We start from the raw sequence: 13,274 nt of genomic DNA, 5'->3' as shown, positions 1-13,274 counted from the left end.
TTGGATCTCCTTGCCGTCCGAAGGAGTCTCAAAAAGAGTCTTTTCCAACATCACAATTCAAAAGCATCAATTTTTAAGCACTCGGCTTTCTTTGTGGATCAACTGTCACATCCATACATGACTACTGGAAAAACTATAGCTCTGACTAGATGGACCTTTGTTGGCAAAGTAATGTCTCTGCTTTTTAATAATGCTAAGTTGGTCATAGGTTTTCTTCCAAGCAGCAAGCGTCTTTTAATTTCATGGCTGCAGTCACCATCTGCAGTGATTTTGGAGGCCCCCAAAATAAAGTCTGTCACTTTTTCCATTGTTTCCCCATCTATTTGCCATGAAGTGATGGGACTGGATGCCATGATCCTAGTTTTTTGAATGTTGAGTTTTAAGTCAGCTTTTTCACTCTCCTCTTTCACTTTCATCAAGAGACTCTGGTTCTTTTTCACTTTCTGCCATAAGGGTGGTGTCATCTGCATATCTGAAGTTATTGATATTTCTCCTGGCAATCTTGATTCCAGTTTGTGTTTCATCCAGCCTGGCATTTCACATAATGTATTCTGCATATAAGTTAAATAAGTAGGGTGACAATATAAGCATTGACGTACTCCTTTCTGGATTTGGAACAAGTTTGTTGTTCCATGTCCAGTTCTAACTGTTGCTTTCTGACCTGCATACAGATTTCTCAGGAGGGAGGTCAGGTGGTCTCGTATTCCCATCTCTTTAAAAATTTTCCACAGTTTGTTTTGACCTACACAGTCAGAGGCTTTGGCATAATCAAAGAAGGCAATGGCACCTCACTCCAGTACTCTTGCCTGGAAAATCCCATGGACAGAGGAGCCTGGTAGGCTGCAGTCCATGGGGTCGGTAAGAGTCGGACACGACTGAGCAACTTCACTTTCACTTTTCACTTTCATCCATTGGAGAAGGAAATGGCAACCTACTCCATTATTCTTGCCTGGAGAATCCCAGGGACAGGGGAGCCTGGTGGGCTGCCGTCTATGGGGTCGCACAGAGTCGGACACAACTGAAGTGACTTAGCAGTAGTTTTTCTGGAATTCTCTTGCTTTTTCTGGAATTCTCTCGCTTCTTCAATGATCCAACAGATGTTTGCAGTTTGATCTCTGGTTCCTCTGCCTTTTCTAAATCCAGCTTGAACATCTGGAAGTTCACAGTTCAAGTACTATTGAAGCCTAGCTTGGAGAATTTTGAGCATTACTTTGCTAGCATGTGAGATGAGTGCAGTTGTGCGGTAGTTTGAACATTCTTTGGCATTACCTTTCTTTGGGATTAGAATGAAAACTGACCTTTTCCAGTCCTGTGGCCACTGCTGAGTTTTCCAAATTTGCTGGCATATTGAATGCAGCACTTTCACAACATCATCTTTTAGGATTTGAAATAGCTCAGCTGGAATTTCATCACCTCCACTAGCTTTGTTCATAGTGATGCTTTCTAAGGCCCACTTGACTTTGTATTCCAGGATGTCTGTCTCTAGATAAGTGATCACACCATCGTGGTTGTCTGGGTCAGGAAGATCTTTTTTGTATAGTTCTTCTGTGTATCCTTGCCACCTCTTCTTAATATCTTCTGCTTCTGTTAGGTCCCTACCATTTTTGTCCTTTATTGTGCCCATCTTTGCATGAAATGAAATTCAAATAGACCTGTGTTTAAATCTGCCTCTGAGTGACTGTCTCAGCCTCAGTTTTCACCTCTGAAAAATGGGTTATTGTGTGGATTACAGGTTATGTATATAAGGCACCTGGCACACAGTGGGCCCTGTATAAAGGCTTGTTTGCGTACTGCTTGTGTTAAATGTATTGTTGGTTTAGCAGTCAAGCTTATTGTCAGTGGTCCTTGGTGGCTGGGAGACATGTCAGTGTGCGTGACATGTGGGGAAGTCTTGCACTTAGAGCAGCCTACACCAGCAGTGAGTAATGAGCCAGTGTCTCTGCTGGAAGTGGATCTTGGATGTAATTGTTTTCGAGTCAGGAAAAAAATGCACATTCTCTGCCAAATAGATAAGTATGTCTTTCTTTCTTGTCCAAGTCATACAGGACAGGGCTTCTGAATAAGTAACATGGTAGGTCACTGCAAATACAACTCTGAATTGATACCAAGTTATCCAGTAAAGTTGGGGTCCAGTGGCTTCCATTTCAATCACTAAATGGATCATTACCATTCAGCTTATATTGCTCTATTTTCCTTATTAGGATCTCATGATGGACTTAGGAACCAGCTGATTTATTTCTGACTAGTACAGTGCTGGAATAGAGTGCTCTTCATTGACTTTTTCTTAAAAATCCCTAACCTTCAAACATGTAACCAAATCTTAGAATTGCCATAGGTTGTAGAAGAGAGTTAGGTGAGAAGACTCTAAAAGTTAACATTTGCCTATTTATTAGACTTAAAAAAAAATTTAGAATCCTGATGGAAGAAGTTTTCTCTAAAGAAAAGTGCATTTGGGGAATGTTTACTGTGAAGTTCAGAAGAGTTTCACAAGACAATTAAACTAAAAGCATTCCTCACTTCCTTCAGATTCTCCCTCTTGGAATTTTTGATGGTGCTTGATGCTGTTTAAAGTGAGGCTTTTTTTTAAATAGCCGTGCCAGGGATCAAACCCCTGCCCCCTGAATTGGCAGGGCAGAGTCTTAACTACAGGACCACCAAGGAAGTCCCTAAAGTGAGCCTTTGACTGCGGAGACCCCACCAGGCCTGACTCTGAGGTCAGAACTGCCCATTTCCTCCTGGGACTTCAGTTCTATATACATATGTTTCCATTTCCCCCTTCATACCAAGACACACATCAAACCTCCCGACAAATAAACCTCACAAAGCAGTACGTTTAGCCAGAGGCTCCTTTGAGCAAATTCCCCAGACTCCATCCAAAGGTCCATCGCCAGCTCCCTCAAACAGTGTTGTTTTGTGAAGCTCTCAGACGTGGTCAGAGATTGTTTCCAGGGGTGGGAGCAGGACCCAGTCTAATTCCACCAGGATGCTCACTTCTGATTGTATTCCTCCAGCATGTTTTCCATGACCTCAGGGATGATCACCTGCCTCTCAAGCTGAAAGAATTTAGCCCCTTATTCAAGATGAAAGGGAGAAAAATCCTTCACTGCATCTTGATTATGTGTGATGCAGGGAGAGGTGTAGGAAAGAGGACTCCTGGGACACCAGAAGAGCTTGGGATCAGTGTTGTAATTTCTCACCAGCAGTAAGATCAGGAGGTAGCATTTTTATTTATTTAGGTTTTTTTTGGAGTCTCACTGTGTGTTCATTGCATTGTCCTTGTGAGAGGGCGTCGCCCGCACTCCCTTTCCCGACATCCACAGGCTGGTTGACTGGTCTAGGCTGTGAGTGTCGTATTGCTGCTCTAGTGCCGCTCCAGGTCTTGGTGGACATTAAGTAAAGGTTTGTGCAGTGAAGAAAGGAGTGCATGGAGGCAGGAGCTGAGTCTTATTCATCACTGTCCTATTCCCAGGTGCCATCCTGGCACACACATAGCAGGTGCTCCGTAAATACCAGGTGTGAATGGATGTGAATGGTACCTGATGTAGCATTCAAGACGGGGGATGGGAGTGAAGAGAAAGAACAGAGTGAGAATGTGGCCATTTCTATGTGAACACAGAAGGCACCTTGAGTATCTGTTCTTATAGCGTCTTGCCTATTTAAAAACAGAACTCTAGGGGACATAATTCAGTGTCATCTTATCCAGGGTGAGGGAAAATCAGAAATAAGATCTTAGTGAAAAGCAAAGTGCTTTAAGTCAGATTTTAAAGTTTGGAAGAACAATGCCTTTGTGAATTAAGTAATTAGTGGGACAGGTTGAACATGGGATGTTGACCAGGGTGAGTGTTAGTTCCTCAGTCGTTTCTGACTCTTTGTGACCCCATGGACTGTGTAACCCACAAGGCTCCTCTGTCCATGGGATCCTCCAGGCAAGAATACTGGAGTGGGTTGCATGCCCTCCTCCAGGGGATCTTCCCAACCCAGGGATTGAACCCAGGTCTCTTGCATTGCAGGTGGATTCCTTACCACTTGAGCCAGCAAGGAGGCCATTTAAATATTTTTTTCAAATCACCTATTGCTTTTTTTTTTTTTTTTTTGGTAAAAGCTGATTTTTTTTTTTAATATATATGAAGGATGAAGATAAGTCCAAAGAGAGAATCCACTGTTTTAACTCCACACATGCCTTTTCAATGTTCCCCAGGTTGTGAATGCTGTAGGAGGTGTCTCCTTTCTGGATTCAGTCACTCCCATGGATTATTTCCCTGGATTAAATTTGGAAGGTTATCCTAACAGAGACAGTACAAAGTATGCTGAGATTTATGGCATTCCATCTGCTCACACTTTATTACGAGGGACACTGAGGTACAAGGTAAGTGGCTCTATTTGAGGTGAACAGGTTGACCATTTGGATGTAAGTAATGCAAGCATGTAATTTTTCTTCATAATCAAAATAATTAAGATGATAAACCAGATTGGAGTCTGTTTCCTGAGAACTCTTTGGAATCATTGTTTCAGGAGATAACACAGCTGGAACACAAATGGTTTTTGACTCATGAGAAGTGTGGGGGAAGGTGGAGGGCCAGCTTCAGATGTACTCAGGTTTGGGGGTCCAGTGACCTCATGGGGACTTGGTTTCTCTCCACCTCTCAGCTCTTCCTTCAAGCTTTGGTTGTGTCTCCTGTCTCACAGAATGGAGGGATGGTAGCAGGATCTTAGGTTCCAATCCAGTGAGAATGAAAAACTTCATCTTCACAGTCAAAAGTAGAGTTTTTATCTTGTGGGCCCCTGAGATCTGTGCAAAAAAAGGTGCCAGTCAGCTTTGGCCCTTGTTTTTCATCCCCAGAGCTGATAATGTAGCCAGTGTCACCTTCCCCAAAGCAAATCTTAAAATTTTTTTTTTTTTTTACCACAAAATAGAGTGTAGATACTAGGACCATAAATATGAATGTCCAGTACACATTTTTTGAATCACAGAAGAATAGTCACAAGTGTGACCAGATTAAGACAATCAGTATAATGAGAAATCTATATGCAGGTCAGGAAGCAACAGTTAGAACTGGACATGGAACAACAGACTGGTTCCAAATAGGAAAAGGAGTATGTCAAGGCTGTATATTGTCACCCTGCTTATTTAACTTATATACAGAGTGCATCATGAGAAACGCTGGACTGGAAGAAGCACAAGCTGGAATCAAGATTGCTGGGAGAAATATCAATCACCTCAGATATGCAGATGACACCACCCTTATGGCAGAAAGTGAAGAGGAACTAAAAAGCTTGTTGATGAAAGTGAAAAGGGAGAGTGAAGAAGTTGGCTTAAAGCTCAACATTCAGAAAACTAAGATCATGGCATCTGTTCCCATCACTTCATGGCAAATATATGGAGAAACACTGGAAACAGTGGCAGACTTTGTTTTGGGGGGCTCCAAAATCACTGCAGAAGGTGATTGCAGCCATGAAATTAAAAGGCATTTACTCCTTGGAAGAAAAATTATGACCAACCTAGATAGCATATTCAAAAGCAGAGACATTACTTTGCCAACAAAGGTCCATCTAGTCAAGGCTATGGTTTTTCTAGTGGTCATGTATGGATGTGAAATTTGGACTGTGAAGAATGCTGAGTGCCGATGAATTGATGTTTTGGAACTGTGGTGTTGGAGAAGACTCTTGAGAGTCCCTTGGACTGCAAGGAGATCCAAACAGTCCATTCTAAAGGAGATTGGTCCTGGGTGTTCTTTGGAAGGAATGATGCTAAAGCTGAAACTCCAGTACTTTGGCCACCTGATGTGAAGAGTTGACTCATTGGAAAAGACTCTGATGCTGGGAGGGATTGGGGGCAGGACGAGAAGGGAACGACAGAGGATGGGATATCTGGATGGTATCACCGACTCGATGGACATGAGTTTGAGTGAATTCCAGGAGATGGTGATGAAAAGGGAGGCCTGGCGTGCTGATTCATGGGGTCACAAAGAGTACGACACAACTGAGCAACTGAACTGAACTGAAATGATAATGATTTCCTAGGGCTGTTATAACAAATTACTATGAAAGTTTTAACAACAGAAATGTATCCTCTTAACAGAGTGTGTGCAATGTTTGGGTCTTCTGGAAGTTTTGAAACCTTCTCTTGCCACTCTCACCTCACTTCCAGTGATTGCAGGCAGTTCCTGGTGTTCTTTAAGTTGTAGATATATTGGTCCCATCTCTGCCTCCATCTTCATATCATCTTCTCTTGCTTATGGTACTGTGTCCTGTCCTCTTCTTACCAGGACACCAGTCACTGTATTTAGGACCCACCCTTTACTAATTACATTTGCAAAGAGTCACATGAGGTCTTTGAGGTCCTGAGTGGCCAAGAATTATGACGGGTACATATTGAACCCTCTATAACTAACATAGCTAAAATACATAGATCTCTAAAACTTAGGGATCTGATTTCAGATCTCACTGCCCTGTGAGATTTCCTGGAACCTGTGCTCTCATGAGTGTGATTTCCTCACTATCTGGGAACTAAATGAATTGTCAGTGATAACATCTTAAGTAGATAAAAGAACTGTGGATGTTTCATAAGCCTTTAGGCACAGGACAAATTCTAGTGGGAAGTGAAGTCATGCCCTCCCCAGGTCTGGCAGATTCTTGATTCTGTTTTCTTCTTCTTCTAAGATGGTAAGTAGGGACTATTTTTTTCAGGGGATTCAGGAGTTAGGACTTTCTGATCAGTTAGTAAGTTCAGTCACTTCAGTTGCTCAGTGGTGTCCAACTCTTTGCAACCCCATGAACTACAGCACGCCAGGCCTCCCTGTCCACCAACTCCCAGAGTTTACCCAAACTCACGTCCATCGAGTCGGTGATGCCATCTAGCCATCTCATCCTCTGCCATCCCCTTCTCCTCATGCCTCAAATCCCTCCCATCATCAGGGTCTTTTCCAATGAGTCAACTCTTCGCATGAGGTGGCCAAAGTATTGGAGTTTCAGCTTCAGCATCATTCCTTCCAAAGAATACCCAGGGTTGATCTCCTTCAGAATGGACTGGTTGGATCTCCTTGCAGTCCAAGGGACTCTCAAGAGTCTTCTCCAACACCACAGTTCAAAAGCATCAATTCTTCAGTGCTCAGCTTTCTTCATAGTCCAACTCTCACATCCATACATGACCACTAGAAAAACCATAGCCTTGACTAGATGGACCTTTGTTGACAAAGTAATGTCTCTGCTTTTTAATATGCTATCTAGGTTGGTCATAACTTTCCCTCCAAGGAGTAAGCGCCTTTTAATTTCATGGCTACAATCACTATCTGCAGTGAATTTAGAGCCCCAAAATAAAGTCTGACACTGTTTCCACTGTTTCCCCATCTCTTTCCCATGAAGTGATGGGAGCAGATGCCATGATCTTAGTTTTCTGAATGTTGAGCTTTAAGCCAACTTTTTCACTCTCCTCTTTCACTTTCATCAAGAAGCTTTTGTATTCCTCTTCACTTTCTGCCATAAGGGTGGTGTCATCTGCATATCTGAGGTTATTGATATTTTTCCCAGCAATCTTGATTCCAGCTTGTGCTTCCTCCAGCCTTCTCCAGTGTTTCTCATGATGCACTCTGTATATAAGTTAAACAAGCAGGGTGACAATATACAGCCTTGATGTACTCCTTTTCCTATTTGGAACCAGTCTGTTGTTCCATGTCCAGTTCTAACTGTTGCTTCCTGACCTGCATATAGGTTTCTCAAGAGGCAGTTCAGGTGGTCTGGTATTCCCATCTCTTGAAGAATTTACCACAGTTGATTGTGATCCACACAGTCAAAGGCTTTGGCATAGTCAATAAAGCAGAAATAGATGTTTTTCTGGAACCCTCTTGCTTTTTCCATGATGCAGCAGATGTTGGCAATTTGATCTCTGGTTCCTCTGCCTTTTCTAAAACCAGCTTGAACATCTGGAAGTTCATAGTTCATGTATTGCTGAAGTCTGGCTTGGAGAATTTTGAGCATTGCTTTACTAGTGTGTTAGACGAGTGCAATTGTGTGGTAGTTTGAGCATTCTTTGGCATTGCCTTTCTTTGGAATTGGAATGAAAACTGACCTTTTCCAGTCCTGTGGCCACTGCTGAGTTTTCCAAATTTGCTGGCATATTGAGTGCAGCACTTTTGCAGCATCATCTTTCAGGATTTGAAATAGCTCAACTGGAATTCCATCACCTCCATTAGCTTTGTTCGTAGTGGTGCTTTCTAAGGCCCACTTGACTTCACATTTCAGGATGTCTGGCTCTAGGTGAGTGATCACACCATTGTGATTATCTGGGTTGTGAAGATCTTTTTTGTACAGTTCTTCTGTGTATTCTTCCCACCTCTTCTTAATATCTTCTACTTCTGTTAAGTCCATATCATTTCTGTCCTTTATTGAGCCCATCTTTGCATGAAATGTTCCCTTGGTATCTCTAATTTTCTTCAAGAGATCTCTAGTCTTTCCCATTCTGTTGTTTTCCTCTGTTTCTTTGCATTGATCAGTGAGGAAGGCTTTCTTATCTCTTCTTGCTATTCTTTGGAACTCTACATTCAGATGCTTATATCTTTCCTTTTCTCCGTTGCTTTTTGCTTCTCTTCTATTCACAGCTGTTTGTAAGGCCTCCTCAGACAGCCATTTTGCTTTTTTGTGTTTTTTTTTCCATGGGGATGGTCTTGATCCCTGTCTCCTCTACAATGTCATGAACCTCCGTCCATAGTTCATCAGGCACTCTATCAGATTAGTCCCTTAAATCTATTTCTCACTTCCACTGTATAATCATAACAGATTTGATTAAGGTCATACCTGAATGGTCTAGTGATTTTCCCCACTTTCTTCAACTTAAGTCTGAATTTGGCAATAAGGAGTGCATGATCTGAGCCAGTCAGCTCCCGGTCTTGTTTTTGCTGACTGTATAGAGCTTTTCCATCTTTGGCTGCAAAGAATATAATCAATCTGATTTTGGTGTTGACATCTGGTGATGTCCATGTGTAGAGTCTTCTCTTGTGTTGTTGGAAGAGGGTGTTTGCTATGACCAGTGTGTTCTCTTAGCAAAACTCTATTAGCCTTTGCCCTGCTTCATTTTGGGCTTCCCTAGTGGCTCAGACAGTAAAGCGTCTGTCTGCAATGCAGGAGACCCGGGTTCATTCCCCAGATTGGGAAGATCCCTGGAGAAGGAAATGGCAGCCCACTCCAGTATTCTTGCCTGGAAAATCCCATGGACCACGGAGCCTGGTAGGTTATCGTCCATGGGGTTGCAAAGAGTCGGACATGACTGAACGATTTCACTTTCTGCTTCATTTTGTACTCCAAGGCCAAATTTGCCTGTTACTCCAGGTGTTTCTTGACTTCCTACTTTTGCATTCCAGTCCCCTATAATGAAAAGGACATCTGTTTTGGGTGTTAGTTCTAAAAGGTCTGGTAGGTCTTCATAGAACCGTTCAACTTCAGCTTCTTCAGCGTTACTGCTTGGGGCATAGGCTTGGATTACTGTGATATTGAATGGTTTGCCTTGGAAATGAACAGAGATCATTCTGTCGTTTTTGAGACTGCATCCAAGTACTGCATTTTGGACTCTTTTGTTGACCATGATGGCTACTCCATTTCTTCTGAGGGATTCCTGCCCAAAGTAGTAGATATAATGGTCATCTGAGTTAAATTCACCCATTCCAGTCCATTTTAGTTCACTGATTCCTAGAATGTTGACATTCATTCTTGCCATCTCCTGTTTGACCACTTCCAATTTACCTTGATTCATGGACCTGACATTCCAGGTTCCTATGCAATATTGCTCTTTACAGCATCGGACCTTGCTTCCATCACCAGTCACATCCACAACTGGGTATTGTTTTTGCTTTGGCTCCGTCCCTTCATTCTTTCTGGAGTTATTTCTACTATTTCTATGCTACTGATCTCCAGTAGCATATTGGGCACTTACCGACCTGGGGAGTTCCTCTTTCAGTATTCTATCATTTTGCCTTTTCATACTGTTCATGGGGTTCTCAAGGCAAGGATACTGAATGGTTTTGCCATTCCCTTCTCTGGTGGACCACATTCTGTCAGACCTCTCCACCATGACCCGTCATTCTTGGGTGGTCCCACACAGCATGGCTTCGTTTCATTGAGTTAGACAAGGCTGTGGTCCATTTGATTAGATTGGCTAGTTTTCTGTGATTATCATTTCAGTGTGTCTGCCCTCTGATGCCCTCTAGTAACACCTACCATCTTACTTCGGTTTCTCTTACCTTGGATGTGGGGTATCTTTTCACGGCTGCTCCAGCAAAGTACAGCCACTGCTCCTTACCTTGGACAACGTTGCCCCTCCTGACCTTGAACGTGGAGTAGCTCCTCTCAGCCCTCCTGCGCCCACGCAGCCACAGCTCCTTGGACGTGGGGTAGCTCCTCTTGGCCACTGCCCCTGACCTCGGATGTGGGATAGCTCCTCTTGGCCGCTCCTGCGCCATCGCAGCCTGGTGCTCTCAGTCACCACCCCTAAGCATCTGATAACTTTAGGTATATAATCTCTGGTAAAATGTAGAGATCCCCAAATAGAGGATTTTAAGAGATTTAAGAATAAACTAAAGCTCTCAAGAATGTGTAGGGGTGAGAACCACCCCACCGAACCTGAGAGAATGAAAGATGTCACAGATTTCATATCCGTGACGGCCATCACCCTGAGCAATGTCAGCAACCGTTCAAGTAGCCAGAATGTTCTTTCCAGTGTTAGAGATGAGACCCTGTCACCCAAATATGATCGGGAGACTTTGACTTTTTCCCTGCATGTGCTTATCACATGAGTCCTTCTAGACCCAGCTTAATATCACCTTCTCATGATATCTTAACTCCTCTCCTTGACTCCCCTCCCCTCAATCTATGTGAGTCCTCCTTGGTGCTCCCATAGCTATGCTAGCCCATTGTAGGGCAGTCTTCAGTGGTCGTGGTTTTGCTCTCTATGGACCAGGCCTCATTCATTTGTCTTATTGGAGCCTTCTCCTGGACTGTAGTGTCGTCATGGGTTGGGAATGCATATTTCATGTCTGTGGCCTCAGCCCTAAGCACAGTAATTTGCTAAGGATTTACTGATAAGTGAATATACATAATAAATTCATCTCAAGAGGTCACCGTAAAAATATATTTCTGAGATTGAGAAATAGCTCAGACACGTCTCAGTATCTGAGATTTTGGAAGAAGAGCACTCCGGCATTTGTCAGATCCTAGAAGCAAGCTGGAATTACTGCTTTTTTGTTTCTCCTCTTTGAACTGTATTTACATTGGGTTAGAGCAAATGAATGTGAATTCTTTAATTAGTAACCTTTGAACAGTTTGAGTAGTACAGCTTATCAGAAATGTGAAAATCCACACATTAAATGGTGAAATATCCAATGGCAACAGAAACTATATCTTAATAACTTTATTGCTTTCTGAAATAATTTCCTGCCTTTCTCTTCTTCCTCCTCTTCCTTCTCTTCCTCCTCATCCTTCTATTCTCTCTGTTTCTTTCTCTCTAACTGCAGTGGCTATAAAGCCCCTTATTTTGACTTTCTCATTCCACCCTCCCCCTACCATGATTTGCTCCCAAGAGAACATACATTATGATCTTCCTTCACTTTATTATCATTCAGAATCCATGCATCCTGTCACTTGTTTTTGTTTTAGCATACTGGATGATGGATAATGGGGTGAGGGCATGGGGATGAAGGACACAGATACTTTCTATGCCTACAGTTGAATAGACAGTGAATTGCAGTTTGTGTTAAGTGCCATTGTAGAGGTATGCACAAAATACTGCAGGAACCCAGAGCAGAAGGAAGTGCCCACTTACCTAGCAGTAAGTTCAGATGCACTGAACTGGGTCTTAAAAGTAAACATTTCATAAGTGATAAAGAGGTGTTACCACATTCCAGGCACAGGCAGTGTGCACCAAGGCCCATGTCTCTGGAAGAGCCCAGCAGCTTATTTAGGGAATGTGAGTGGTGGAGAAGATCATTAGTTGAGTCAGGCTGGAGGGGTGTATTGGCATGGGTTTCATGCCAAGAACTTTGGCCTGTCCTACAAGAATGAAGGACCCATGAGGAATTTTTATCAGTTGTGACATTTTAGAAATTTCGAATTCTTACTTTTTCCCCTGCTCCTTATTTGCATTAGAATAATGACTCAAGGAGTGGAATGGATTTTCTGCTTTGGGGGATATTCTTACATGCTCCTTCTTCCATTATAAAAGAGAGGACAACTGTTCTGTTAAATATAATTCTGCTGACTTGAGTGTGTAACACAAGAGGAAATTTGCTTTTATGCTGTCAGAAAAGCACCACTCACATGTTACCAGGAAAAAGTAAAGACCCTGTTTTGCAAGTTCTCTTAAATAAACCAGTGGAATGGTTGTTCCACTACTGATTTTGGTTTGAACCAACTGGTGGCTGCATCAATGCTAGCAATACAAATGGCTATCTTCTGTCAGTGAATTATGAAGATAGATTCTTCTTTTCAAAAGAGTTAAAAAAACAATTTTAAAGACATTTTCATGTGTTGCTTACCAACTCTCGTTACAGGGGTATGCCAAAGCTTTGAGTGGATTTGTGAAGCTGGGTCTCATAAACAGAGATGCGTTTCCTGCCCTTCAACCTGATGCCAATCCGCTCACCTGGGTGAGTGGCTCTGGAATTACACATTGTCTGCTGCTCTTCAGAAATGCCTTCTGAAATGGTCAGGTTTGCACCTGGGTTTTGACCAGCAAAGAACCCATCCTATGGTGTATGTGCAGGAAGTTAAGTCCTAGTTCCAAAGCCCCCTTTCCCTTCACTATTTTGGGAGGATGGAGAGGGCAAGGAGGCTGACCCATGGGGCCTATTTCCTGTAGCAACTCGTACCACTTGATTGCCCGTCAGCCTTGAGAGAGATGGGCTTGCCCTCTGCGTTGGGCTCTGGGCTCTGCCGCTTGTCTAAGTGCTGGCCCCATTGATGAGAGTTAAGCTAGGGCCTCCTGAACCTGGGAAGGCAGGAGAGCTCCTGATGGTTTTCCAGAACGGATTCCCAATGCCCAAATTAGGTCTTTCATTTGATCAGTTGTAACCATGAGGAATTTGAGTTGTTAAGTACTGAGTTTATGCACATATCTGTATTGTATTTAAATCCTAGAGTCTCAGGGTTAGAAGGAACTTTGGAGACTTGGAGTGAGTGAAAGTCGCTCGGTCGTGTCCAACTCTTTGCGACCCCATAGACTATACAGTCCATGGAATTCTCCAGGCCAGAATACTGGAGTGGGTAGCCTTTCCCTTCTCCAGGGGATCTTC

At 43.0% G+C, this 13,274-nt stretch overlaps 1 protein-coding gene across 2 annotated transcripts in view; it reads left to right on the top strand.

Moving 5' to 3' along the window:
• AASS (aminoadipate-semialdehyde synthase) overlaps window positions 1–13,274 on the top strand; it is an 83,087-nt gene that overhangs the window by 61,936 nt on the left and 7,877 nt on the right. For both annotated transcript variants that reach the window (XM_069588287.1, XM_069588286.1), the window contains exons 19-20: window positions 4,199–4,366; window positions 12,534–12,629. In XM_069588287.1, coding sequence (XP_069444388.1) covers window positions 4,199–4,366; window positions 12,534–12,629 — 264 coding nt within the window. The remainder of the gene's footprint in view (window positions 1–4,198; window positions 4,367–12,533; window positions 12,630–13,274) is intronic.

Source organism: Ovis canadensis, chromosome 4 (genome assembly GCF_042477335.2).
Source record: "Ovis canadensis isolate MfBH-ARS-UI-01 breed Bighorn chromosome 4, ARS-UI_OviCan_v2, whole genome shotgun sequence".
Lineage (NCBI taxonomy): Eukaryota > Metazoa > Chordata > Mammalia > Artiodactyla > Bovidae > Ovis > Ovis canadensis.
This window is presented reverse-complemented; position numbering and strand designations above follow the sequence as displayed.